The sequence below is a fragment of the Suillus fuscotomentosus genome, assembly GCF_016647785.1.
Source record: "Suillus fuscotomentosus strain FC203 chromosome Unknown F5891scaffold_29, whole genome shotgun sequence".
NCBI classification, from domain to species: Eukaryota; Fungi; Basidiomycota; class Agaricomycetes; order Boletales; family Suillaceae; genus Suillus; species Suillus fuscotomentosus.
Window position 1 is genome coordinate 596,339 of NW_024539541.1, and position 25,221 is coordinate 621,559.

The following is a 25,221-nucleotide window of genomic DNA, read 5'->3' on the forward strand; positions in this document are numbered from 1 at the left end:
ACCTATCGACTCAGAAGACTCGGATATTGGTGCCAGCTGAGCACTGCGGTCTCTCCGTGTCAGCTCACTTAAAGGAAGTCATGAAAGTTCACCTTCTCTTGCCGCAAAACAGTCTCATCCACCTACTCGAAGTGCATCACCTCAGTTTAGTCGTCCCCCCTCTTCATCACGCAAACGCCCTGGCAGCAGTGCCCTTGACCAGACCTCTGCCGCTGCAGAAAAAATGTCCCAAACGGCAGACTCTCTAATGAAGCACCTCGACAGCAAACGTGAGGGTCGTGCCGAGCACGAAAGCTATAAACGTATGAAACTTCAGGGCGACATTTGGGCTTGTGATCTCAAGGCCCGCAGTGCTCGTGATGAGTGGGAGCATGCAATGCGTCTTGCGGAACAAGACCATCTCCACCAGCAGGAGAGGATGACTCAACAAATTGAGTTTGCAAGACTCGAGCTTGAGCTATCTCGTGCACGTCGAGAAGAGGAGGAGGCTCGGATTCGTCGTATTGCCATGGAGCGTGGTTTTGAATCAAACTGAAGTAGGTCTATATTACCACTCATTTTTAGGACTTGGAAATGCATACCATCTTGTACTCGATCTCAAGCGTGACTACACACAGCAAACACTACAGGTTTGGGATAAGCACTTTGAGTTCGCCGAGCTCAAGTGCAAATTTCCCTCATTGGGTACTAAGGAGGACGAGGAGCTTCTACTTGACAAAGGTTATGTATGTACTAAAGAGGACGAAGAGCTTCTACTTGACAGAGCAACCGCGTCTTTAGCGTTGCTCCAACGAGGAAAGCAACCGCGTCTTTAATGCGTTGCGAAAATCCTGCCCTGCAGTTCCAATGTAGGTCTGATCACCTACCGCACCACCCTCTTGCTGATCATCCTCTCCTGCGTCACCATCAGCTCGCCTCAACCTCCGAGTTTGCTGATAGAAACAGACATTCGTGTCCTCATGGTTGGATTTTTCCTTGATTTCGATGATTAGATTGTGCAGAATGAAGCACGAACGGATCCACATGTTTGCGTAGTCGAGGTCCTTCTGACTTTGGATTGGGATGCGAAGCTCCCGCAGTGATTGGAACCGGCCCTTGATAGAGCCAAAAAAATGTTCTGAATGAACACGGACCTAGATGTTGGGTAAGGACTATGAATGTATATTGCCATTCCTACTCACTGTCGATAGGTTATAGTTGAACGTCTTTTGGTCCGGGGTCAAACACCCTCCCGGTGGCCGTTTATACGGTGGCACACACCAGGTTCGTGCAGCATATGCTGAGTCCGCCCACAACCACTCTCCTGCACCGAAAAACGACTTGGGATCCCGGGAAACTCTTGTCCACGCAAATATGTTTGAGTCGTGGAGACTTCCAGGTATGCCGATGACATAGTCCACGATACGAAGGTTGTGAGGGAATATAATGACCTTTTTTGATTGTAAGTCGCTGCGCTGCACATCGAACTGACACTTACCTGCGCTGTTAGAGAATAGTCTGAATTTTTGTCGAAGAAACCCTCCCCGTGCCAACCTGGCTTCTCGTGTAAGGGAGACGGAGTCCCATCGACACAAAGGAAGCCTCCACGCCATTCATGACACGTCCTACTTTCCACATAAGTTTTTGCCCGCTCTCGCTCAATTTGATCCTCGTGATCAAGTGAATCAAAATGAATGGCCCGGTCGTGAAGTTGCAGGATCGCAATCATCACACGTTTATAGCAATTGTAGACGGTCCCCACGGACACGCCAGCCCAGTCGGATATGTCTTCGGTGGTTGCGGCATTGCCATAATGGCCAGCGCCATTGAGAAACATGGCGAGCTGTATTGGGACGGGGAGTTGGGGGTTATTCGAATTATTGTAGAAGATGGCGTGTCCTTGAATCAACTTTGTAAGTTCTTCAAACACATCCGCATCAACACGGAGCTTGCGACGGAATTTTTCAGGTGAGAATAGAGCCCACTCCTTCAGCAGGTGTAGCTGAGGCGCGCGACTCAGAGATGGATGGAAATCAAGGACCCGACATTTCTCCACCTCGTCGTGGAGTGCAGTGATTGCATCGGCAAACTGAGTAAAGACTCGTTCGCACATATCTGGGATGTCACACGATAGGAACTCGGAGTATGCAGTTGAGAGTGACGTCAGAGAGTTGTCTGACAAGGCAGAGGTAATCAACGACGTAGGGGACACTGGGGATACTGGCCATGTTGGTGATGCGGTCCGTATACTAACATCCGAGCCACTACGGCCATTGGCAGTGCCATCAGATTCCTTATCAGAGTCTTCATCGTTGTCTTCATCTAATAGTTGATCTACCATAAACTCAATTAGTTCCATATAACGTGCGATGGTGAGATCATTGCTCGTTTTTTTGAGACTACGAAGCAGCTTCTTTCGATCAGATTCTTGGGGCATACTAGATGGAGTTGCAGAACACTATAGCAGGTGCCAGGAGATGATGGTCACAGTACAACGTTTAGGGTTTATTTGTCAGCGTCGGAGCGTCAATAATACCGGCAACTCGCAAATCTTTGACCTTTCAAAATTCTACGAAGTTAACTTTGAGAACCACTATTCTCCCAGAATACCCTCTGCATCACGCTCATGTAATCAGAAAAGACATCATCTCTGCTGAAGTCGTGGCCGCCTCACTAGCAGCAACACATAACCTTACCCCTAGCTTTCTTCGGCTCAAGAACCACTGTCAGTTCCTCCACGTCGTAGTCAATATCAATCTTGATGGTGTCAACTACAAGGCAGAGTTCTGCGCGAAGAAAACCAGAGAGGGAGATGATTCGATTCCAGAGAACAGAGTGGGTTCTCTACTAGGGTCGAGTCATAATTGCAACACGCCAAGAAAACGATCATCATTCATGATCTGAGCATGCAGGAAATAACGGGCATCCTTTGTACATACGCCATTCAGCATACAAGGAATTCTCCATCGAATCCAACGCATCATAGAAGATGGTTGGGATGTAGTACTTCAATGGTACTTACTGTACATACTACATATAGAGTTTGATAAGATAATTTTCAAACGGCATCTAGTAGTCATGTGACGACTGGCCTGCCGTAAATACCCGTAAATATGATAATTCACTTTCATCTCCCAATCATCTCCATCAACTTGCACAATTCGAACTGATATATTGCATCTATCAGTCTCCCAAGTCAGCTGATTAGAAGGAAAACAGTTCTTTACAATGCACCAGGCACTGCTCATTCCAGAAGTCCTCCTAGAGATATTCTCGCATGTGATTGAGGAGCCATCCGTGTTGCCCGCTGGTTTTATATCGTTGTCTCAGAAATCCCTTGCAGCGCTTGCAACGACATGCAAAACCTTTTACGAGCCCGCGATGGACCTACTGTGGAATGAAATGGACATGTCAGAGTCACTGCTAGGATGTGTAACCAGACTACATCCACTGATGTATCGCAGCGGTCGACTGCCAGTGGTGAGTACAGACTAGCTAGTCATGTTCTATTCATTTCTTCTGTTTATTGGCTGATTGGGTATCCACATAGTGGAACTGGGCGGTAGGCGTCAGACCCTTATCAGTCGATGAAGCCCATCAACTTTTGCGTCACTCCGCCCGCATTCGCTCGCTCATAATGCTGGCCAATCGCCTTTTGCACCTTTTCTCAGACATCCCTGTCATGTTATATGACTTCCCGAGTCTAATATCGTTGACTATTTCCACCAGATATCTGAAATTCCTGCTGTCCAACACACTGCACCATCATCATCTAGCGACTGCCAGTGAAGATCTACCGCCTTTTGTGACCCGTTTTGCTGCGTTAGAGCGCTTAAGCGTTATCACTCCTGATACCATCAATGCATTTGATAGCACAGCAGATGCGCTGTCCCGTATTTCCGATGTTGTCCGTTTGTGCAAGCAGCTTGTAACTCTGTCCTGTCCACTATTCGACTGGGCAGCATGGAGGCACATCTCCAACCTATCTACCCTTACCAGAGTGGATGTTGGTGACACGCGCACTGACGCCACCCCTCCTTCACCGTTGGAACGGGATATCACCAATTTTTCCCCATTCAGTAACGTCACTGCTCTTTCCTTCCTACTGCACGGTGCTGCATACGCTATCACAGTCATGCAACATTCACAATTCCCTTCGCTGAAAGAATTCAAGCTAGATGTCAGCGTTCTATCTTCACTAGAGGCTGAGCAGCTTTTCCGTGCATTGTCCAAATGCAAAGCATGCGAGACCCTAGAAAAAATCATCGTACATTCCTCGCATTACGATCCCCAAACCAACTCGTTGTCAGTGATTCCATATTTGCTTTGCTTCACACAGCTCCGGACCCTGAATCTTGCATGCTATGATTTCTGTATCAACCTGGACGATGACATTCTCTTGGAAGCCGTGTCAGCTTGGCCGCACATGCGCAATCTCGAAATAGAAGACTTGCGCTTTGATTATTCCCCCATTACATTCCGCGGAATTTTTACAATGCTCAGTCTATGTCCACAATTGGACACACTGCGTATTTCAATCGATACCACGGCTGTCGATATCGATCCTGATGTTGAGCCAGCACAACATACCTCCCTACGGATATTAGAGTTAAAAACATTCGCGCATCAAATACCAAACGCTGAAACTCTCGCTCGCATCATTTTTTCCTATCTTCCTCGTATTAACGAAGTTGGCGGATTCCTACAAAGTGGATGGGATGAAGTCAACATGCATCTCAAATCTTTGAAAGATGCTGCGCTACATGCAACAGGAGCCGCCTCGAATACTTGAGTTTGGGATGTATCGTTTATGTCGAGTTGCTACATTCATTCATGCTCGTTTCTTCGTATCTGTCGTCATTACATCTGCTGTCGATTCTGCACTATGATGGCCACTGTTTTGTCTCATCCTACACTACCATGACTGTACTAAGTTCTACCGAGCCCGGACCTCCAATCCATCACAACTCTTCAACAAGTCGATCCGTTGTGAGTCTGTGACAATTTCTCGAACAACGTTTTGATCAGAATTTGACATATGTGCAAGAGGCTCAGCTTGCAATCGCACGTGTTTACCGCTGCGGGAATATGTTCTCGCGAAGAAATGATACAGGGAAACTTGTTCGGGTCAGCACGAAAGCATTTTCAAATCAGGCCTGTACGTAACTGACTTGAAACTGTTTGCTTAACCGATCCTTGATTGTGAACATTGACGCGTCGACGGGCCATGCATGCATGAGCTCCAAACCCTTCAAAGCTTCATGATATGTAGACTTTCGTTGTGCCAAGCCGGCTTTTGGGATTGGGTTCTTGGGTGAAAAGTGAGTCGGTGACTACTCTTTACCGCTTCCGAATGTCATGAAAATGTGCCTGTGGCAAATCGCAATGCCGAACCCGGAGTGCTACACTGAGAGCACAATGCTCTTGGAGTCTTGGCTGTGTTATCGAGAACGTTTGGCAGGTTGAGTCAGGGCTCATGACTCATGGTGAGTCTCCATTGCTTGCGTCCGAAGAAGCTATATCATAACCATTCATTCTGAAGCCTAGTCTAGCCTAGTACGAAGATTGGAATGGAAGAGTAAACCGATCTCGCGTCCGAGAGTCCTCCTGGTTGACGAATATAACAGACGAATCACAAACTTGGTTTGGCCTTTCTCCTAGTCCTATCATACACACAACACAACACTGCTCTTTTGACCATGCCGACTACTACCTTTACTGAAGGAAACTATATGATTGAGAGCGTTGACTCCAAGGGGGAATTTTTGACGGTGGAAAACGGGAATATCTGTCTCCACGCGAAAGACCCTCAGAGTGTCCAAGTCGTGCGTCAGGCTCCCGATCTCCTGTGTCACTGCAGCTAATCACAGATACGTAGTGGAAACTCATGAGTGGCGGGGATAATTGGGTGAAATTTCAAGGCGTACCGCCTGATGCTGTTCAGGAAGGAAAAGTTGTTGGTGCTAATATGTCAGTGAGTTTACCGTTTTTTTTTCTCTAATACGAGATTCCTTCTGACTCATCCAGACGTACACACTGGTCTACGGTGATGGCGTGATAGAGGATTTCCAGCTGGAGGACGATGCCAAGGATACTTTTCGGTACGTGCTTCTAGTAACTGATGTAGGTTCAGCATTGAGTACTCCCTCAGGGTGACATTCGAGTACTATGAGCTGGGCCTGTACTGGCGAATCGATGATGGGAAATCCGTAGGTCTTGGAATTAATCAAGTTGCGCCGCTGTTTACAATATGTGTACAGGTCTCGTTCACCGATAACCTGACTTATGCAGCGAAATGGAAGTTGACAAAGTGTTCGAAATGATGCGCTGAACGACGAGATTTCCCTATTTTAACCATAAATTGTATCAATACTACATGTAATCTACATCTTGACTGGGATTCTGAATAAGACGGGTATGCAGATTGCCAGGGGACCGAAGTACCCCCGGAGGGATGAGAGATATTTTCCGTCATATGTTATTGCGCTAGATTTTGGTCACGAATTATAATGCATAACGAGTGCTTCCGAAGTGTATCCAACTACACTCACCAGAGCGGTGAAATGTTTGATATTGGCCAGGGCTTGGGTGGTGAGTTCATTCGCGCTCTGTTCCTGTTTCATAGTTTATTCGTTCTGTAAGCAAAATTGTGCTCTGATTAACTTTATGATCTCCCGCTGCAGTCGATCAGTCTATCAGTCTGGGAATATTCGTGATTCTTGAGACATATTTCTACACAACTCCACGCAGTTCTTCCCTTAAGCAACCCCTAAGAGATATACTTCTTGATATCCAAGTTCAACGTTCAATTGCTAGATCTGACTGAGTCATGATTATTGGACACTGGAACGGTACTGGCCAAGTGCTGGTACGAGTTTATAGACATGATCTGCCAGATGATGGCAAGAACGTGTTTTATCACAGTATTGTATATTGCCTCACGGATGAGGATAGTTGCGATCAGAAGTCCATCTTCAGCTCGATCTGTCGAAAGCTCTCAGGTTCTGTCCGTGTTGTATAGCAAGGTACATACCAGAGCGACAGCCTCTTCGACTTTCAGAGCAAGCAAGTTACTGAACTCCGTCATGCCTTCTTTTACCCGGCCAGGGCAAACAACACAGTTCGTACTACTTCTGACCTTTTGGATTGTCCTGTCCGCTGCCGTCCTCACAGTATTTCCAGACGGGCTATCCTGTAACAGCTCGCATACCTCCTGCATATATGTTGTCCACCATATAACTGGAGTGGAACCCCATGGAAAGAAACTTTTGTCGGTACCCTGTCCACAGCGGCAGTAATTCCCGTTGTAGGAGGAATTACTGAACACCCAACTGCAGCCATTCGTATTGCGATAATGATCCGTCATCCATTGGAGATTCTTCATTAGGTTTTGTACGGAGATGATGCATTTTTTGTGGTATGTTAGTAGGGCAAGAAGGTCGGATGCGGTGATCAGGTTGATCTCTGCAAATAACGCAGGAATTAAGGGTTGTCGCAAGTTGTATCTGGCAGCGGTGATGGTTTCATGCTTGAGCCGCGCATTCCTTGCAATGGCGAAGGAGCGAAGGGGGTCTGTCTCAAGAACCTTGGGATTCGCCAGAGCTTGACATACTTTCCTCTCGATCAGGTCTAGTGAATACTTCTTCGCAGCTGCGAGTACAGAAAGAACCTCTGTGAGGTTGTCAAGAGAGGGATCTTCCGCCAGCGTCGATGGATAGCAAAACCTGAGAAACGTATCTAGAGTTTTGCTGTCCTCAGGCACGGCAATTACTGCTAAGCCATCCTTCATCTCTTGATCGGAAGCCCCGTCAGGAGCCTGAGGGAGGTCAAACAATGTTTCGAAGAACGGAGAGGCAAGGGAGAGGAAGAGCCTGAAAACTCGAAACTCCACGCCATCAGCTGATCGTAAGATAACGTCTGCTTTAGCGTGATCGAACGGGACTGATGCGCAAATTTGCGTTGGCAATGTTGGCAATTCCATTGGCGATTATGATCTTTGTGGTGTCATGAATATAGCCAATCGTAGCTAGTAAGCTGAACTCACCAGTTGAAACTTGAAATTTGTGGGGTGCGTTTGTGGGATGATCAAGAGGCTCTGAGAAAGTGAAGAGAGTCGAACTGGCCACGCGCTTGCAGGCCTGTTAGTATGGTGGATGATTGGTGACGGTTCATTTTCTAGGTATTTTCCAAAGTCCGCTGTATGTATTATCGAAGCCCATAGTAATGTCACAGGTCAGACTACTCTAAGAGGACAGATTGAAAGCGGTCATGTAACCAACCCAGGCTTTTTTGTCAAACCAAGGCACATTATAATCCGAATCGCGATGTATTCGTGCCAAGACAGCAACAGTTAGCACTGGTGCGATATGAGATTATGTCTATCCAATGCTGGAAGAATACGATGGGGCCGAAAGTCACTGGCATCAGAGTTGCCGAGATCATACTTGGCGGAGGTATAAATGTCGACAGATTTTTCAAACGTGCCGATCTAACGTTTTTGTCACCTGAGAATTGAGGAGTTGTTGGAGTCCTTGCAAATGGTTAAGTAACGAACATCGAACAAGTCATTGACTTACAACCGCATTGAATTGAGGTGTTGCACGTGCAACCTTCAAGCGTTGAAAGGTGGAAACTCAAATCACAAGCAGCACTACTACCGTTGCCCAGACGTATCAGGTTGTTTTTGGAATTTTCAACTTTAGTGTGAGATACTTTTACGCTGTTTTACCGTCATGTGACGTCCGGATTCGGCCAGATTTCTGGAACCCTTCTGCTTTTGGGGGGCGGGCAAGTCTTTGTGTGCCGCTTTGCATTCTTTCTCATTGCCGGCCAATGCAATCTACGTTTCGAGTTCCTTTCGATGAACAATTTGCCAAACAAATCAAATTATCTTGTCGAGTCCCGCCAGCTGCATGTGAATCCATGACAAACAAACAAATCTATGAGGAGGACAGTGCTAGTGCTAAGAGACAGAACTTTGAAGCTAGTTTGTGTGCATGTGTGTGTGTGGGGGTGGTGAAATGTCTGTGAGTCTTAAATGGTTGTGCTACGGATCAGTGTGTGTGTGTGTGTGTGTGTGTGTGTGGATGGATGGATGAGGCTTCCTCTATCAACTCAGGAAGACTGAATGCAGGTTGTGATTGTTAGTGCTGCCGTGGTCTGGTTCGGTCTGGTTCACAGAGGGTCGAGCAAGAACCAAGAACTGGACCTAGGTTTGGTTCTACCAGACTTGATGAACCTCGAACTGGACCTTGGTGAATGGTTCAGAATGGTCAGGTCCAGTCATTTTCAGGTTCGAACATGAACTGAACCAAATTTATTTACAATGAGCAAAAAAAAACATAGGTAGGACTTGTTGTGGTGCCACGGTCAATGGTCTCAATATCAAGAAGTAGGAGGGCATGAAAGATGGGGCGTGGCATGAGAGAACAGGTGGGAGAGAGTTAGCACAAGAGAACGGGCACAAGAGGACAGGTATGAGAGAGCAAGCATGAGAAAATGGGCACAAGATAATTGAAGATGAAGTCACTCACCTAACACCTCAAACTCAGTGGTTTTGGTTGCCTTTGTCTTTGTTGGCGCATTGATTTTAGGGGTGGAGGCAGTGATTTCGTGGGAGTGGGATGATGGGCTTGCAGGAGGAGTTGCACAATGAGATGTGTGGTCTGATTCGTCTGTTTGAACAGTGCATATCATGACTTACCTTGTCAATGGGCCTCTGCATTTGATAGAAACAAGTAAATCTTGAAGCTTGAGAATCCCTGAGGCTGAAGTGGATCATCAAAGGAAGTGTCAAAGCATGCTTCAACAATGTGGCAAGCTTCTTTTGGTTCGCAGTTCGGAACAGTTCGGGACCGGTCCGAACCAAAGTTGAACTGTTCGCACAATGCCAGAACCAAGAACCATATTATGGTCCAGTTCTGGCTGACTGTCACAACCCAATAACGAATTAACGCTGGGCAGAGACTAGGACTCAAACAAAGAATAATCACGCAGAGGAAGTAGGCAGCAGGTACGTCTTGGTATTGCTCACTTGGAGATACAAGAGGTTTGAACTAAAGAACTACTGACTACGACGAGCTACCTATATACACATATTGAAACTGAGACTGAAACTGAATATGAACTAACTAACCAATCAGAATATTTAAAGGTATCGTACGATTCTATATATAACTATGATGTCATAACATGTGCCGCAGCCGCAGTAAGACTCTGGAACATTCCAAGAGTGTCGCGAGGCATGACATCAATATCTTCGGCTTTGTCTGATAGATCACGTGACTCTGGTAATTCTACAATAGACGCAATAATAGGAACTTCTTCAACAGTAAACACATTCTTAGGAACAGGCGCTGTGACTGGGCACTTAAAGGACTTAGAATTTAGGAATGAATAATGGTTCGTATTTGGAACTCATGACACTGACACCTGGACCGTGGACCAAACCACAGGAGAACCAGACCAAAAAGTCCGGTTCGAACCATGGTTCAGGACTGGACCACAGCAGCACTAGTTATTGTCAGTGTGAGGCAGATGCTACAGGAAAGATGCATACTAGTAGTGTGGACAGAGGATAACTTGACAAGCACCACAAATTTGGTGAGAAGTGAATACAGCACTATAGAGCCTGTACACATGTAGGCAGACACTCATATGTTGATCATTAACTAAAATCCAAAGTTGTTTAGAATTTGTTACAGTGTCACAGGCCTGTCACAACCATACACACATCAATTTCACCTGGCCCAAGAGCTGACACACTTAAACACCTATCTCTACTTGTAGGTTTCTTAGATGGGGTCACACGGCTGAGATGAGAGCTAGAACAAATATGTAATCTCAGTATCTGGGAGGAAGACTCCAGGTGCTATAAGTACCTAGAACAAATATGTACTAAGTCTTTGTTAGTAGCTGGTATGTTATATGAAGGTAATAGCACTTACATCTCAGTATCCGGGAGGAAGACTGAGATGCCTAATTCTATGAGAGACTGTTTTTATGTGCGGGTAGAGCAGGAATGAATGCAAATTAATCTGAGACCTTTTGACATGATGTTCGGCCAATGATGAGCAAATGTCTGAGAAACGATGTGCTTGCACCTAATCTGACGTGTCTGACGTGCCTCTCAACACTACTCTCGTGCTGTCTGTCTCACTTTATGATCATCCTTTGGAGCTGAAAAACATGCTGTCGAAGGCCTGTTTGCAGTACAGTACAGCAGGAAAGACTTACAACAGTCTTTATCTTGGTTTCACCCGCTAGGATTTGTTGAATGGCTTGTTGTTGTCCAAATCGTCCAAGTTGAAGAAGACCGAGAGAGCTGATGGCGAGGCATGAGATGTCAAATAGAGAGTGCAAGCACAAGGGGAGAAAAGGCAGGCACAAGGGAGAGCTGACATCAGGCCTGAAGCTGCACATGTATCAAGTTTCATTCTAATATGTATAAAGTCTAGCACCCGTGCAGACGAGCATCTCAGTTCTGTTTCCAGAGACTGAGACGTGAGTACCTATACCATACCTTATCATAAACATATGCTGACACAACGTATACCATTGCCCAGACGTATCAGGTTGTTTTTGGAATTTTCAATTTCAGCCATTACTCAGCACAACCAAACATTAGTTCATTATTCTATTATTGTCATCTCCGTCGTTCCAAGGATGCAGGCCGATGATCGCGAAGACGAGAACGAGGACGGATATTATACACACTATTCAACAAATCCTAGCGGGAGAAACCAACATAAAGACTGTTGTAAGTCTTTCCTGCCGCACTTCACTGCAACAAGCCTTTGACAGTGCGTTTTTCAGCTCCCAAGGGTGATCATAAACTTTTCTACCCACCGCTCCACCTGGCTGTATCAGTACCACCTGTGCACTCTGCAAACCTTTTCGTACCCTCTTTCCTCTCCATTCTACTCTACCCTGTCAAGCAACACCTTATGCATCCGTTTTCACATAATCATCTGGCTCATGGCCCCTTCCGCATACCCCACAACACCTCTCAACACTCAGACACCTTCTGATATCCTGCTGCCTATTCCCATTCCATGCGCAGAGGAGTCCGAGGAGACATTGCATGCAAGACTCGTCCATCAGAGCAGGAAGTGTGGAACTTTGGAGAGTGACCTTTTGCTGAGTACGTTCGGAAGGTACCCTTACAGTTTCTGACTACAAATACCTCATGTACACTCATACTTATGAATAGCAGAATCATATACGCTGATTCCCCCCCACTCAAAGCTTGTCCTAACCGCTACAAGAAAGAACTGACACGCTCAAATGCTTATCTCTACTTTTGCACCATCTGTCTCACTTTTCTATCAACATCGATTTGTTCCTTGCCTCCCACTGAAACCTCCGCCTCTGTCACATTTACAATAACGTTGATTTGTTCCTTTACTCTCTTCATTTCACTATCTACCTTACATACATACCAACCTGTTTTCGTTCTCTCTTCCCCCTCGAACACATACTCAGCCTTACAATCACACAAATCACTATCATCATGGGAACTTTATAAGAATGTGCTCGTCAATGCGAAGCTACTAGGACTGATAAGTACTGTGGTATGACTCAGATATGGAACAAAGAAGGTTTGAGTGTTTAAGATCAGAAATTAGCAAAGGTAAGTGAGATAGAGTAGTACGAGAACTTCGAAGGCTTGAATGGCTAATGTTTGAATCCTGGGACGTGTCGTTCAAGTTCTAGGGCCTTGCAAAATTGATTACAATCGTGAAGGGCTTGAAACAACTGGATTTGGTCTGGGCCTTTATCCCAATAACCCGAGTCTTGACTCTCACTAGCAGTAGTAGTCAGATACGGACATGCTAAAGATGGTAGTGGCTGCAAAATGAACATACGTATGAGCTTGAGGATCGAACAATGTGACACTATGGTCTGGAGCTATGATACCTGTGAAGTCCAAAGTCAATTAGTACTTGGCTGCTCAAAATCAAAAATTCAACTTGACGCACCTTGAATGTCAGATATCAAGGTCTCGAAATCAGAGTCTACAAGAACATGGTGTGAGTAGGCATCCACCACACGTCCAATCATGTCCTCATTGTTTCCTGGTTGCTCATTACCAGAAAACTTCACCTCCCGATACAAAGCACCTGAAGGAAGGAGTGGTGTTGCAAGGAAGACGTCATATAAGAGACTTCGATTGTCATCTGTTCCATCAGTTGGTGCAGGTGGCAACAAATCTGTGAGCTTTCCTATAAATGCTCCCGCGACGTTCCATTTCATTGCTTTATCACAAGGAGTAAGTAATAAACAATGTAAATAGAAAAAACACACTTACAAGGTAGGCCTTTGACACCGTGAGCAAGTGCACGTTTATAGAACGAGTCCATGAAGTACTGGGCTTTGTGTAGAAGGCATAGTTCATCTGATAGATCTTTCATGTTGGTGTTACTCGATGAACTGATGGGCTTGCACTGTAGGATTGCATAATCGAGTCCTTTGTACCGTCCCTTAAATGAATTAATGATGCAGTGCAGCCACAGTGGCACAAGTTGAACTTACTCGAATGGCAAGCTTCGTCAGTCCTTGCCCAAGGTATCCACCACCCAGTTGTTTTGCACGATGTTGTGTCTGCCAGTTTCGTGCGATAGATATCTCCTCTAGATCTTCACAGTGTGTAGGTTCGATTGTCCCATCTGTGGCAATTGTACAGGTGGTTTGCCGAAATTTGAATGTTTCGAAGCTGAATTGTGCAGAACCTTGAGCTGATGGCCAGCGTTGATATTCACTTTGATAGAGAGCACGTTTCGCAGATGGGCCTGGGGTTGCAGATGCCGAGTCTTTGCCTCAAAAAAAAATCAGTTTCAGACACCAAATTCGGCCAGTTTAAAAGACTTACTGTCAGATCGTTTTCTCTTCCGACTTGGAGCACTTTTCCGCACTCTTGACTTGCCCTTTGAGTTGTGCCGAGTCTCCACAATATCAGGTGAATTGTCAGCCTCTTCGTTATCCTGCAATAACAATCAGTAATGGTGTAGCTCGAGAATGGCAAAGGTAATGAAACAGTTACTTACCCATTCGATTTCATAGACATAGATGTGTAGGGTTATTCTTGGCACCTTTGCAGAGCCATCTTTGTCAGATAGTACACGCTTATGCTTGAGTCTCACGAAAAGATCCTCGATTGAACCATCCATGACCTGGTCCTCAATAACAGCAGTGCCCCCAGGCCCAGATCCTTTGGCAGTACAGAATGTGGCAGCCTCGCTATCAAGAAAATGCAAATGCCATGGTCAGCAGTGGGGCCCAACATAGATAACATAAAGATGTACAATTTGAACATTGAATCGAGAATTTCTGAGGGGATTGCATCTGTGCTCTGCACTGGTATGGTGCAATACATACCCTTCGACTTCAATAGCAACTGCTGAAGAGCACCTCGTGCTGATTCATTGGCCGGAAAGGTACAGTGTGAAGGAGGAATCTTTGCCTAGTGTAATATATATGAGTTGTCGACTGGTAGTACTGAGTGAAATGATACTGCTTACTCTCTTTGCAGTAACTTGTTTATTCTGAGCTGGATAAACCCACAACGAAAAATCTATATCAACCTGTGAATTTTTTGCTCTTGCTTTCAGAGCAGAAACCTTTCGATTGACTTCTGAAGCACTCAATAGTAATGAATTCTGAGGACGAGGCTGGTTTAGACGGTGCTGTGATGCAATGCTAGTAAAGCCAGATCTGCGATCCAAGATTGTGGCTGCAGTTGAACGAGTTGCATTTCCCGCGCTTGAACCATGGCTGAGAATTTTTGCAGATTCGGATGCTAGAACATGATGCAACATAAGTACAAATCCATGCAGTACTACCTCGCATGGGGACATACATGGGTTTGATAGCACAGCTTCACCATCATGGTAGCCAGGCTGGACAACTTTGCAGGGCTCACACAAAGTGGATCGAAGGAAGTCGTAGCATACCCCACAGTGTTTGCATTGTGGTTTATCCTGTATACGGTCTGAGTTAGTATAGATTCTCATCACATAGTAGATTTGCAATGCACATAGACAGCAGTACGTTCAGCTTCTGTGGCTTCCCAGAGCTTCGAACATTTTCCACATTCTTGGCCATCCATGGTGGGAAAGTTCCTCGAGCAACCTGAACATTGTGCCATGAACAAGGCTAAGAAGAAATGACAGTTGAAAATAGGATGCAGAGCACAAGCTTAAATATTGTACGCCACAGCCTTCAAGTGCTAAGTTTATTCGGCACCACTTTGTTTAGTTTACATTAAGTCTTTAATCTGTATTATATATTGTGTAGGTTTTTTGATACTGGATCACCGTCTAGCTTTCAAAACTGTCTATTTGCTACGAAATACAAGTTCTCTATAACCTAAATGAGAGGTAACATAGCAGAAAAGATGTTCCACACATTGTGAAAGGATAACTCCTTGAAACCAAGGTTCGTAAAAATGGTCTGTGCATGATTCTCATACTCGACAGAAACAAAATGAATAAGATCCTCACCACCTATACTCTCCATCAGCTGCCTTACCACCTCACGGTCAACTGCTTGTAGGCAGTTCTCAGCTTGATACTCGTCGTGAAGGGCAAATGCAACATTGGGAGAAACACCTGATGGAAGTTTCTTGGAAGAATCCTTGCGAACACGGTGGTTGTTGAACTGCTCCTGAAGCTGATTCAGCTCTTGCTGAATTAGTTTCGGCCACAGCCATTTGACCAGATCACTACAAGTGAGACATTGGTAATTTTGTATGAGAGCTCTAGCTCAAAATTCACTTACTACTGTCTCAGGTCCATTTCATCATAGATGCCACTGCCTGCTTCCCAGAATACCTTGACACTGTCTCCCCACTGAAGACGGAGACGAAGCCAGCCACGCTCGATAGTCGTATTGTGGACACTCTTCAAAAATTTATGTGCAGGCAGCTCGTTCAATGACAGATGGGGGGAGAAGTGTTCTCTAGTATGATGTAATAAGCATCAACATTAGAAAGATAAACATGAAATCAACTACCGAAGTGCATTGGCAAATCCATAAATTTCCGTAGTCTCGCTACCACAATCAGTTGTTGTCTGAATTGGCATGCCTTCGAATGTGAGAGTGAGCTCATATTATATATATCTAAGAATGACAATATAACAAACCACCAAGCTGATAACAAAGAGAAAGATATAAATAAGCAATTGCATCTTTAAGACGGTTGTTTGGCAAGACCCAGATACCGAGCCATTTGCCTGACCAAACATCACGAATTCCCCAAATTGGAAAGCCAATTTGAGTGAGCTTATCATGGCCATCACCACTCCACTCATGGTGCGGGCCAAGGACAACCAGGGGCCTCCGAGACAACTTCTTGCTGGTAGGTTGGCGAACGACGAAACCTTCAGGTTCTTGCAACATCATCTGGTCTCTGATGTATTTGCTGTGCAAAGGTCCCTTGCGGCTCAGTAAGGACAACAAAAACATGTAGAATGTACAAACCGCGGGAGCATAACTCCAGTTTTGTTTGCAATGAGTTCCTTCACAACCCGTGGTCCACGACGACCAGTAGGATCATCTGCAAGTTGGTCTAGCACGAGTTGGCGTTTGGTGACCTCAGGGAGTTGAGCCGCTGTTAAGCGGCTACCAAACAGTCCCAGTTCTCTTCTACGATGAGTGACTGTTGCTTCACTGAAGATTCATTTATAAACAAGCTAAAGTTATACATTGAAAGTGCCAACACGAAGCTCACCTCATTTTAATGCCATGTTCAGCTTGTAATAGCTTGCTTATGAGTTTACGATCCGAAATATTCTGCCGGTGATATTCACGAAGAAGGTTGGCAACTTTATGATCACCTTTGGGAGCTGAAAAACGTGCTGTCGAAGGCTTGTCGCAGTGCAGTGCGGCAGGAAAGACTTACGACAGTCTTTATGTTGATTTCTCCCGCTAGGATTTGTTGAATGGTGTGTATAATATCCGTCCTCGTTCTCGTCTTCACAATCATTGGCCTGCATCCTTGGAACGACGGAGATGACAATAATAGAATAATGAACTAATGTTTGGTTGTGCTGAGTAATGGCTGAAATTGAAAATTCCAAAAACAACCTGATACGTCTGGGCAACGGTAAACGTAGTCTTACCTATCAGGTACACGTTTCATTAATAAAGAGTTCTGTTTCCAGAGACTGAGACTCTTACCTATCAGACTCCTTGTGACCCTCTCGCTTGTTATAAATGCCTTTATGGCATGTATAATATCTGTCCTCGAAGTTCTTGTCTTCACTATTATTGACCTGCATCCTTGGAACGACAGATGACTTAATAGTAGATCTAAACTAATGTTTGGTTAGAAAGAATGCAAAGTGGCATGCAAAGACTTGCCCGCCCAAAAGCAGAAGGGTTCCAGAAATCCGGCCGAATCCGGACGTCACGTGACGGTAAAACGGCGTAAAAGTATCTCACACTAAAATTGAAAATTCCAAAAACAACCTGATACGTCTGGGCAACGGTACACTACGGATGAACAATACACGGGTGATGGCGACACCAGTGTGGCATGGGCTGCTGTGACTCTATGGTAGGGCATGGCAGGGCACAATGGTTGATCGAGGAAGACAATAAAGAAAAGAATCACAAGCCTCAAGATGCCTTAATTCACAGCGAGGGTTCGAACTCGCAAGATTGTTGATGCCTATGGCCAGGCGCAGAGCTGTCTTTGAGAAACTCGGCAGGATACATGTGGTCACCGAGACCGAGACAGTAGTAAGTGCGCAGTGACTGATGCCAGTGGAGACCTGGAAGGACGCTGAAGATCATTATGTGCTCCTGATACAAGAAGCATCGATGCAACAATCGGCGTGACCTCCAGCAGTAGTGTGCAGCTGGATGCGATTGACGTTAACGCTCATTTGGGTATTGTGCGGTAGCGAAGAGATTTCTTTTAGTGTTCCAAGTCTCGTCGTGGTACTCAAGCACTCATGCAGTGAATGTGCAAAACTCGACGAGTCCATGGGGCAGCAGTGGTGGCGGCGTTGCCAGCTGGCGACTTCAAACTCCGCCACCCGCGCTGAGCATGCACATTGCAGACTCTCCCCCAGACCGGTCATTTCAGGCTCGTTCAGCTGGTTGCGAGACCGACCTGCTACATAGATCCATGATGTCAGCTTAGTTTGTCGGGTGGAAGCCCCGAAGGGGCAACCCGGCCCCTATGGCGGCCCCAACCTGTGCGAGAGAGAGCCGAGGTGAGCTGCGAGGGCAGGTGGGCATCCTCGCAGCCTCAGACTCAGCAGGTCTAGGTACCAGCCACCCGGGCCCCAGGAAGAGGGATGTAGTACTAGTATGTAGTTAAAGTTGACTACGTTCAGGTACCAGTGGCAATGTAGGCTGCGAGGATAAGGGAGTAGTGGGTGAAGCAGCAGGCCGGTTTGAGCGTGGCGTGAGCACTGCGTGGTGCGGAGACAAGAGAGGCCGCGTGCTGCACTGCCGCTGTCGCAAAGTCCTAATTTTAACCCTACGCTCGTTCCTCGCTTCGGGGTAGAATAATATCAATATGTCACCTCACCTCTCGGATTCACTCGTGAGTGATTAATCTGGAAAATCATATAATTTCAGCTCATCATTTTTCGCAAGCCGTTACATACATCTGTCAGCACGAAAGTTGCAGGTGTAATTGAGCATCCAACAGTTATCAACTTGTTTTCTAGTCAACTTCACTCAAGGTGGCTCTGAGCCGTTATGAAGGACCAGCCCATTGGCAATCGTGACGAGTATATTGTTCCACATAGATTGATTATAATACATAATGCCTCCCTTAAGATAAACGAAGATGAATCCGTCAGTTGTTCTCCATGGTCGAGAAACCAACATCTATGCTGGCCCTCATGCGATCACCATAACGAATTGTCAAGAAAATGATCCTAAAGAAGATTTGAGGCGGTGCTGTGTTAGTATTATCAGTCTTGCAGTCAAAAGACCCTCACCCTTGTCCAATGACCGCAAGGACAGCCGCGATGATGTTCGTCCACGCAACACCTATGCGCTCGATCGATGGAAGGATAACAGCAATGGAAGCAGATAGAATGAGCAACCGGCTCGCCCTGATAGGTAAATGAACGTGTTCAGGTTAGATAGTCACAATATCATGGAGACTAACATGCAAGCAGCTGTGGCCTCTGCGCTTCGAGAATGTACTACGTCCACATTATAAGAGCTAATAGGATTTAACACTGAGTCGACCTATAAAATCGGTGAATTGCTTTATGCACGGGTGAGGGATCTAGCTAGTAAGACATACCCCCACTCCATTCGCATAAAGGCATAATATATTCAGCGCAAGGCCGATCGGGCCCCCAATATACGTCGTGATCAGCCCCGATGCCCCGATAGACAACGGGACAATGAACAACCCTCCGATCCACGTTGCTCTCAAACGGTCTTCGGGACACCACGTTCCTCTGCGCTTCTCCCGCCATCTTCTTACTACAGTGTCTGATAGGCGGCCAGCAATCAAAGTTCCGGCTGTTAAAGATTGTGTTGGTGCACTGCGAGTACAATGCTCTACACCTACTGAAGCTTCCCAGTCCGTTTGGGAGGAAAAACGCGCCGATGGTGGCCTCGTTCGTGATTCCATACCGGATGCCCTACACCGCGATCAGGATGCGAGATGGAAGACGATTGTTAGCTTACAATAGTATACGCCATCGGTACGACAAGAACTGCATTGTTTTATGTGAGAATGTACTGCACAGTCAGTGACGAGTAACGACACACCATAGACTGTGTTGACCATTAGAGCTGACGCAAGCATCTACATCTCACACGAAATTAAGAGTTTTCACTAGCGTATGGTAAATGCACTCACAACTACGAATAGGTTCGGACTGCGAAGTAACCAAAGACTGCTCAGAGGATTAATCCATGTGATGTGGATTGATCTCCTGGAGGGCAGTTTATCGATGCCCAATGTGCCAGGATGGCTCGTCTCAGGAAACGAAAGGTATATGAAAAGCATCTCGAGTAATCCCCATGCACCGATGGAATAATGCAAATTGCGCCAAGACCAATGATGTGTCGCCGCACCTGTTCGAATGCGTCACTAGAGTCAGCGGTCACAAATATCCAAAGTGCATTTACCTCCAAGAAATGGGGCAACACCGTAGCCAATAAGTGTAATCTGAGATAGCAGTGTCAGCACCAAACCGGAAAAAAAACATTCAGTCATCATGATCCCTCACACTAAAGAACACCCCGATAGCAGTCCCCCTCTCCTCCAATTTATAAATGTGACCAATCACGCCAGTCCCCAACGACAATGCGCCAGCGCATCCAAACGCCTGCACAAATCGCCAGAATAACAGACTCTGTAATGAAGCCGACAGGGCGACACCACAACTCCCAACACATAGAAACGGCATTCCCCACAGGTATATTGCTCGGGACCCGTCTGTAGGAATGTGGTTAGAAATCAAAAGCTAACACAAGTACAATACACGCCATGGATGCACGCACAGAAAGACGAATAAGCAGACCAAACCAACGCTCCGGTAGCATCAGCCAAGATCGATAAGCTAAAAGCCAAGCTGGAAAATAGCTCAATCACTACACATCGGATGAGTGTACAACACACACCTGACGACGGCATCCGTCAAGTCGAGATCTTTAGCTATCTGAGGGATCGAAGGCACGAACGTCACTTGGACGAACACTGACAAATGTTCATCAGTATCACGCTTCTGGGTCAACAGATGCTTTAGCGCCCAGTACTCACTAGCCAATAAACCCACGAAAGACACGTGAAACAGAATCCACCTCTTTTGATGTGGCGCGAATCTGTTATAAATAGCTTCATGGGCAGCGGGCACCAGCCTGAGCAAAGGACTTTCTTCTGAAGCCATCGTGAATCGTGAGCTGACTCCCTGAGAAGGATGAGTTGCCTACCTGCTGACATGATACATCACGAGTCAATACTGTAACCGCTATCTAGAGCCGGTATACATGTAATACCTCTTTCAAATTACCAATGTACACGTATTCGAAGGAGTACATCTGGTTCTGGTTTTGGTTTCGTGGGAATTCCCTTTCATAAGTAGGTTGGTCGTAAAATCGCCAGCATGCTGGATTGCGTTAGATTCGGCTATCAACTTATAGTTCGATTTACCGTGACTTATCCGAAAGTCTTTATGTAGTTCAACGACGACAAAAAAGCTGACAAACCAAGAACAAATAGATACAGAATCGATCTTGATCGAGTTTAATTTTCTTTAATTGGTCGAGCCTATTAATAGCAAGTGAGAAGATCCCCAGCTCGAGGGGTCCAATGAGAACTTAAGTATGCATGACCGGAAAGACTCGGGAGAGACTTGAAGTACTAGCCTTAGGGATGCATGAATACCTGTGCAAGAGACACTGTAAATGTCTTTATGAGAGGGAAGGTGAAGATTAGAGAGTGGAAGGATAGAATGGAAGGTACTTCACATCACAAGAAAAGACCCTCTTCCAGGGTCCTGGAACTCGATATCTCGAAGCAAGCACGGCGTTGGTAGGGGGCAAAACCGCTTTACAAGGGTCATTTTTGCTGGTTATGACCGGAAGGTTTGTGTCTCTTGATAGCAATGGCCGCAGCAGAACGGCAGATTGACACTCGGATCTGGATTCGGGTCTTTTTCATATCAAATAATAGGCACGATACTTGGAAGTTGGTGCTGAACGCTGAGGAGTAATTGCATTAGTGCTTGGTAAGATGGTTCGATCGGTAGGCTGTGGCCACGACCCTGGATTCAAGGGCCTGACGACTCGTTGTCAGTGTCTCTGCAATGTTTCCATTGGCACAGTAGTAGCGATGCGAGCTGTTTTCAACTTGTTCCTGACTAGCAGGCGCTCAAACCTGTCATTGATTAGTGATACGAGGACATCCGTCTTGTTGCTGTACGGAATGCAAACTATCATTTATCAGATCTCAGGCCAATGCGAGTCTGGAGTTTTGGCAAGTTTTGGCACCCTCCCTTCACGTAGATTCTACTAGGCATAACAAGTTTTCCTCACTGACGTGGGAGAAGAGGGACCACAATGGTCTATGACATACCAATAAAGAGTCCCTCGCCGAGGTACAGGCTTTGCTGACTGTTCTACGTGGACATCTCGATCTGAAGGTTCAAGGCACACATTCCGCCTGGGACCATGTTTCTCATGGGACTGAAATACAGAATGGCTCGAACATTCAGTGTCTGATGAGTGGCGGGCGACGTCTGCTTTCAGCCAAATCGCCTGAATTTGTAGATGCCCACAACAACCAACGAGCACACGGCAACTATTAGCACAGACAACAGTATCAGCCCGACTCAGGTCACAACGGAGGAATCGACTGCATGTCACCTCTCGGATTTACTCAGGAGTGATTAATCTGGAGCTTAGCATAGAAGCATCAGCTTCACCCAGGGTGGCTCTGAGCCGTTATGAAAGACCAGCCTATTGGGAATGGTGACGAGTATGCTCTGCTACATATATTGATACATTGCGTCCCTCGAGATGAATCCGTCAGTTATTCTCCATGGTCGAGAAACCAACATCTACGCTTGCCCTCATGCGATCGCCATAACGAATTGTGAAGGAAACGATGCTATGACAGAAATTTGAAGGGGTGCAATGTCAGCATCACCAGTCCTGCAGTCAAGAAGATTCTTACCATTGTCCAATGACCGCAAGGACAGCTGCGATGATGTCCGTCCACGCAACACCCATGCGCTCGATCGATGGAATAATAAGAGCAGTGGCAGCAGACGTAATGAGTGACCGACTCGCCCTGACAGGTGAATGAACGTGTTTAGGTTAGATAGTCACATAATATCACGGAGACTAACATGCAAGCAGCTGTGGCCTCTGCGCTTCGAGAATGCATTACGTCCACATTATAAGCGGTAACGGGATTCAACACTAAGTCGACCTATGAAATCAATGAATTGCTGTACGCACGGAATGAAGGTTCTAGCTAGTAGGACTTACCCCCACTCCATTCGCATAAAGGCATAATATATTCAGCGCGAGGCCGATCGGGCCTCCAATATACGTTGTGATCAGCCCTGACGCCCCAACAGACAATGGGACAATGAGCCCTCCGATCCACGCTGCTCTCAAGCGGTCTTCGGGACACCACACTCCTCCGCGCTTCTCCCGCCATCTTCTTACTACAGTGTCTGATAGGCGGCCAGCGATCAAAGCTCCGACTGATAAAGATTATGTTGGCGCACTGCGAGTACAATGCTCTACACATACCAAAGCTTCCCAGTCCGTTTGGGAGGAAAAACGCGCCGATGATGGCCTCGTTCGTGATTCCATACCGGACGCCCTACACTGCGATCAGGATGCGAGATGGAAGACAATTGCCAGCTTACAATAGTATACGCTAGCGGTACAAGGAGAACTACACTTTTTGTGAGATTGCACTGCACGATTGGTAACAAGTAACAACCCACCATAGTTGGTGTTGGTTATTAAAGTCGACACAAGCATCTACATCTCACACAACATTAGAAATCTGTACTAGCGCATGGTATATGCACTCACAACCGCAGATACGTTCGGACTGCGAAGCAGCCAAAGACTACTGAGAGGATTGATCCATGCGATATGGATCGATCCCCTGGAGGACAGTTTATCGATGCCCAATGTGCCGGGATGGCTCGTCTCAGGAAACGAAAGGTATATGAACAGCATCTCGAGTGATCCCCATGCAGCAATGGAATAATGCAAATTACGCCATGACCAATACTGTGTCGCCGCACCTGTTCAAATGTGTTGCTAGAGTCAGCGGCTATAAAGATGCAGAATGCATTTACCTCCAAGAAACGGGGCAACAGAGTCCCCGATAAGTGTAATCTGAGAGAGCAGTGTCAGTACCAAACCAAAAAAAAACATTCAATCACCATGATCCCTCACACTAAAGAATGTCCCGATAGCAGTCCCCCTCTCCTCCAATTCATAAATGTGACCAATTACGCCAAAACCTAACGACAACGCCCCAGCGCATCCAAACATCTGCACGAATCTCCAGAATAACAGACTCTGCAACGAAGCCGACAGCGCAACTCCACAACTCCCAACGCATAAAAACGGCATTCCCCACAGGTATATTGCTCGGCATCCGTCTGTAGGACTGTTGTTAGAACTCAAAAGCTACCAAGAGTACAAAACACGCCGTGGATGTACGCACAGAAAGACGAATAAGCAGACCAAATCAACGCCCCAATAGCATTAGCAAAGATCGATATGCTAAAAGCCAAGCTGGGAAATAGCTCGATCACTGCACGTCGGATGAGCATACAACACACACCTGACGACAGCATCCGTTAAGTCGAGGTCTTTAGCTATCCGAGGGATCGAAGGCACGAACGTCACTTGGACGAACACTGACCAATGTTCATCAGTATCACGCCTCTGGGTCAACAGACGCTTAAACTCGCAGTACTCACTAGCCAACAAACCCACAAAGGACACATGAAACAGAATCCACCTCTTTTGATGTGGCGCGAATCTGTTATAGATAGCTTCATGGGCGGCGGGCACCAGCAAAGGACATTCTTCTGAAGCCATTGTGAATCATGAGCTGACTCCCTGAGAAGGATGAGTTGCCTACCTGCCGACAAGATACATCAATGCATCACGAGTCAAGACCTGTCAAGACTGTAACCAATATAGATGTAAGTTGCAAGTTACTAATCGATTACTAATCAATGCACGTGTTCAAGCGAGTACCATTCTGGCATTAGGCTAGACGTACTCTAACCGTAAAACATCATCAGCACAAGACCTCGATATGCAAAGAGAGAGAGACAAATGGGGAGGGGGAAGCAAAAGTTTTCTAGCTCTCCAACTCCAACACCCTCTCCTTCGCGCCCTGTCTCTCCTTCTTAGACTTCTCTTCGACCTTCAATCTCACCTCCCATTCCTGACCAGTCGTAGTCGTCCTTGAACCACTGGTATCAAGAATTTCTCAGAGAGAATGGTTTTAGTTTTGTGGGAATCCCCTTAGATAAGTAGGTCGGTCGTAAAATCGCCGGCAGTTTGACATAACATTGACTATGGAGGGCTGCGTGGGTAACCCTATCCTGAGGCCTGAGCAACGAGTCCACATCACCGGTCTCGAGATTTTTCTGCGGTCTCTCTGAGAGACCTAGGTTCGCTTAAGTCTAGGTGTTAAACGGTGAGTGGTTGTACTTCAGCAGCAGTTTATAAATCAGATCTTCACGATCATGATACGTGAGTCATACT

General features: G+C 46.2%; 6 protein-coding genes across 6 annotated transcripts; 1 reads left to right on the plus strand and 5 right to left on the minus strand.

Moving 5' to 3' along the window:
• Positions 1-3,120: 3,120 nt before the first annotated feature.
• F5891DRAFT_340773 (uncharacterized protein) lies at positions 3,121-5,185 on the plus strand. Its single transcript, XM_041371424.1, has 3 exons — positions 3,121-3,459; positions 3,530-4,968; positions 5,027-5,185. Exons 1-2 carry the CDS (start codon positions 3,208-3,210, stop codon positions 4,769-4,771), a joined length of 1,494 nt encoding a protein of 497 aa, XP_041225684.1. The 5' UTR covers positions 3,121-3,207; the 3' UTR covers positions 4,772-4,968; positions 5,027-5,185.
• A 1,590-nt stretch (positions 5,186-6,775) lies between these two features.
• Positions 6,776-8,142, minus strand: F5891DRAFT_340807 (uncharacterized protein). The gene is made up of 3 exons (XM_041371425.1): positions 8,024-8,142; positions 7,013-7,973; positions 6,776-6,963 (listed from the first exon to the last, which is right to left on the minus strand). The coding sequence occupies exons 2-3, from the start codon at positions 7,958-7,960 to the stop codon at positions 6,940-6,942; spliced, it is 972 nt and encodes a 323-aa protein (XP_041225685.1). The 5' UTR covers positions 7,961-7,973; positions 8,024-8,142; the 3' UTR covers positions 6,776-6,939.
• A 4,512-nt stretch (positions 8,143-12,654) lies between these two features.
• Positions 12,655-15,085, minus strand: F5891DRAFT_1189196 (uncharacterized protein; the record flags this gene model as incomplete). Its single annotated transcript, XM_041367115.1, has 11 exons — positions 12,655-12,784; positions 12,846-12,897; positions 12,960-13,235; positions 13,289-13,460; positions 13,513-13,796; positions 13,850-13,961; positions 14,025-14,217; positions 14,283-14,440; positions 14,499-14,776; positions 14,837-14,957; positions 15,014-15,085. 11 exons carry the CDS (start codon positions 15,083-15,085, stop codon positions 12,655-12,657), a joined length of 1,848 nt encoding a protein of 615 aa, XP_041225686.1.
• A 260-nt stretch (positions 15,086-15,345) lies between these two features.
• Positions 15,346-17,092, minus strand: F5891DRAFT_1278584 (uncharacterized protein; the record flags this gene model as incomplete). The annotated part of the gene is made up of 7 exons (XM_041370320.1): positions 16,880-17,092; positions 16,709-16,823; positions 16,459-16,647; positions 16,122-16,399; positions 15,991-16,063; positions 15,757-15,936; positions 15,346-15,700 (listed from the first exon to the last, which is right to left on the minus strand). Exons 1-7 carry the CDS (start codon positions 16,971-16,973, stop codon positions 15,346-15,348), a joined length of 1,284 nt encoding a protein of 427 aa, XP_041225687.1. The 5' UTR covers positions 16,974-17,092.
• Positions 17,093-18,695: 1,603 nt separating this feature from the next.
• Positions 18,696-21,103, minus strand: F5891DRAFT_1278585 (major facilitator superfamily domain-containing protein). The gene is made up of 14 exons (XM_041370321.1): positions 20,896-21,103; positions 20,726-20,842; positions 20,587-20,662; positions 20,467-20,537; positions 20,193-20,401; positions 20,092-20,131; positions 19,820-20,037; positions 19,729-19,765; positions 19,645-19,673; positions 19,526-19,598; positions 19,253-19,476; positions 19,112-19,194; positions 18,939-19,055; positions 18,696-18,875 (listed from the first exon to the last, which is right to left on the minus strand). Exons 1-14 carry the CDS (start codon positions 20,903-20,905, stop codon positions 18,794-18,796), a joined length of 1,386 nt encoding a protein of 461 aa, XP_041225688.1. The 5' UTR covers positions 20,906-21,103; the 3' UTR covers positions 18,696-18,793.
• A 1,388-nt stretch (positions 21,104-22,491) lies between these two features.
• On the minus strand, positions 22,492-24,543 carry F5891DRAFT_1189199 (major facilitator superfamily domain-containing protein; the record flags this gene model as incomplete). Its single annotated transcript, XM_041367116.1, has 13 exons — positions 22,492-22,573; positions 22,640-22,756; positions 22,815-22,897; positions 22,957-23,177; positions 23,227-23,299; positions 23,346-23,374; positions 23,427-23,463; positions 23,518-23,735; positions 23,790-23,829; positions 23,890-24,098; positions 24,164-24,234; positions 24,284-24,359; positions 24,423-24,543. The coding sequence occupies 13 exons, from the start codon at positions 24,541-24,543 to the stop codon at positions 22,492-22,494; spliced, it is 1,377 nt and encodes a 458-aa protein (XP_041225689.1).
• Positions 24,544-25,221: the final 678 nt, after the last annotated feature.

Bases quoted from the DNA above. Each gene is read 5' to 3' on its own strand.
- F5891DRAFT_1278585 (XM_041370321.1), bottom strand. The intron at 19,674-19,728 runs GTGTGTCGTTAC...AAAACAATGCAG, and splicing joins AATGGTCAACACAGTCTATG to TTCTTGTCGTACCGATGGCG. The intron at 19,195-19,252 runs GTATGTCTTACT...CCGATTTTATAG, and splicing joins TTTATGCGAATGGAGTGGGG to GTCGACTCAGTGTTAAATCC.
- F5891DRAFT_340773 (XM_041371424.1), top strand. From the start codon at position 3,208: ATGCACCAGGCACTGCTCATTCCAGAAGTCCTCCTAGAGATATTCTCG. The intron at 3,460-3,529 runs GTGAGTACAGAC...GTATCCACATAG, and splicing joins GCAGCGGTCGACTGCCAGTG to TGGAACTGGGCGGTAGGCGT.
- F5891DRAFT_340807 (XM_041371425.1), bottom strand. From the start codon at position 7,960: ATGGAATTGCCAACATTGCCAACGCAAATTTGCGCATCAGTCCCGTTC. The intron at 6,964-7,012 runs GTATGTACCTTG...AGCTTTCGACAG, and splicing joins TCGAAGAGGCTGTCGCTCTG to ATCGAGCTGAAGATGGACTT.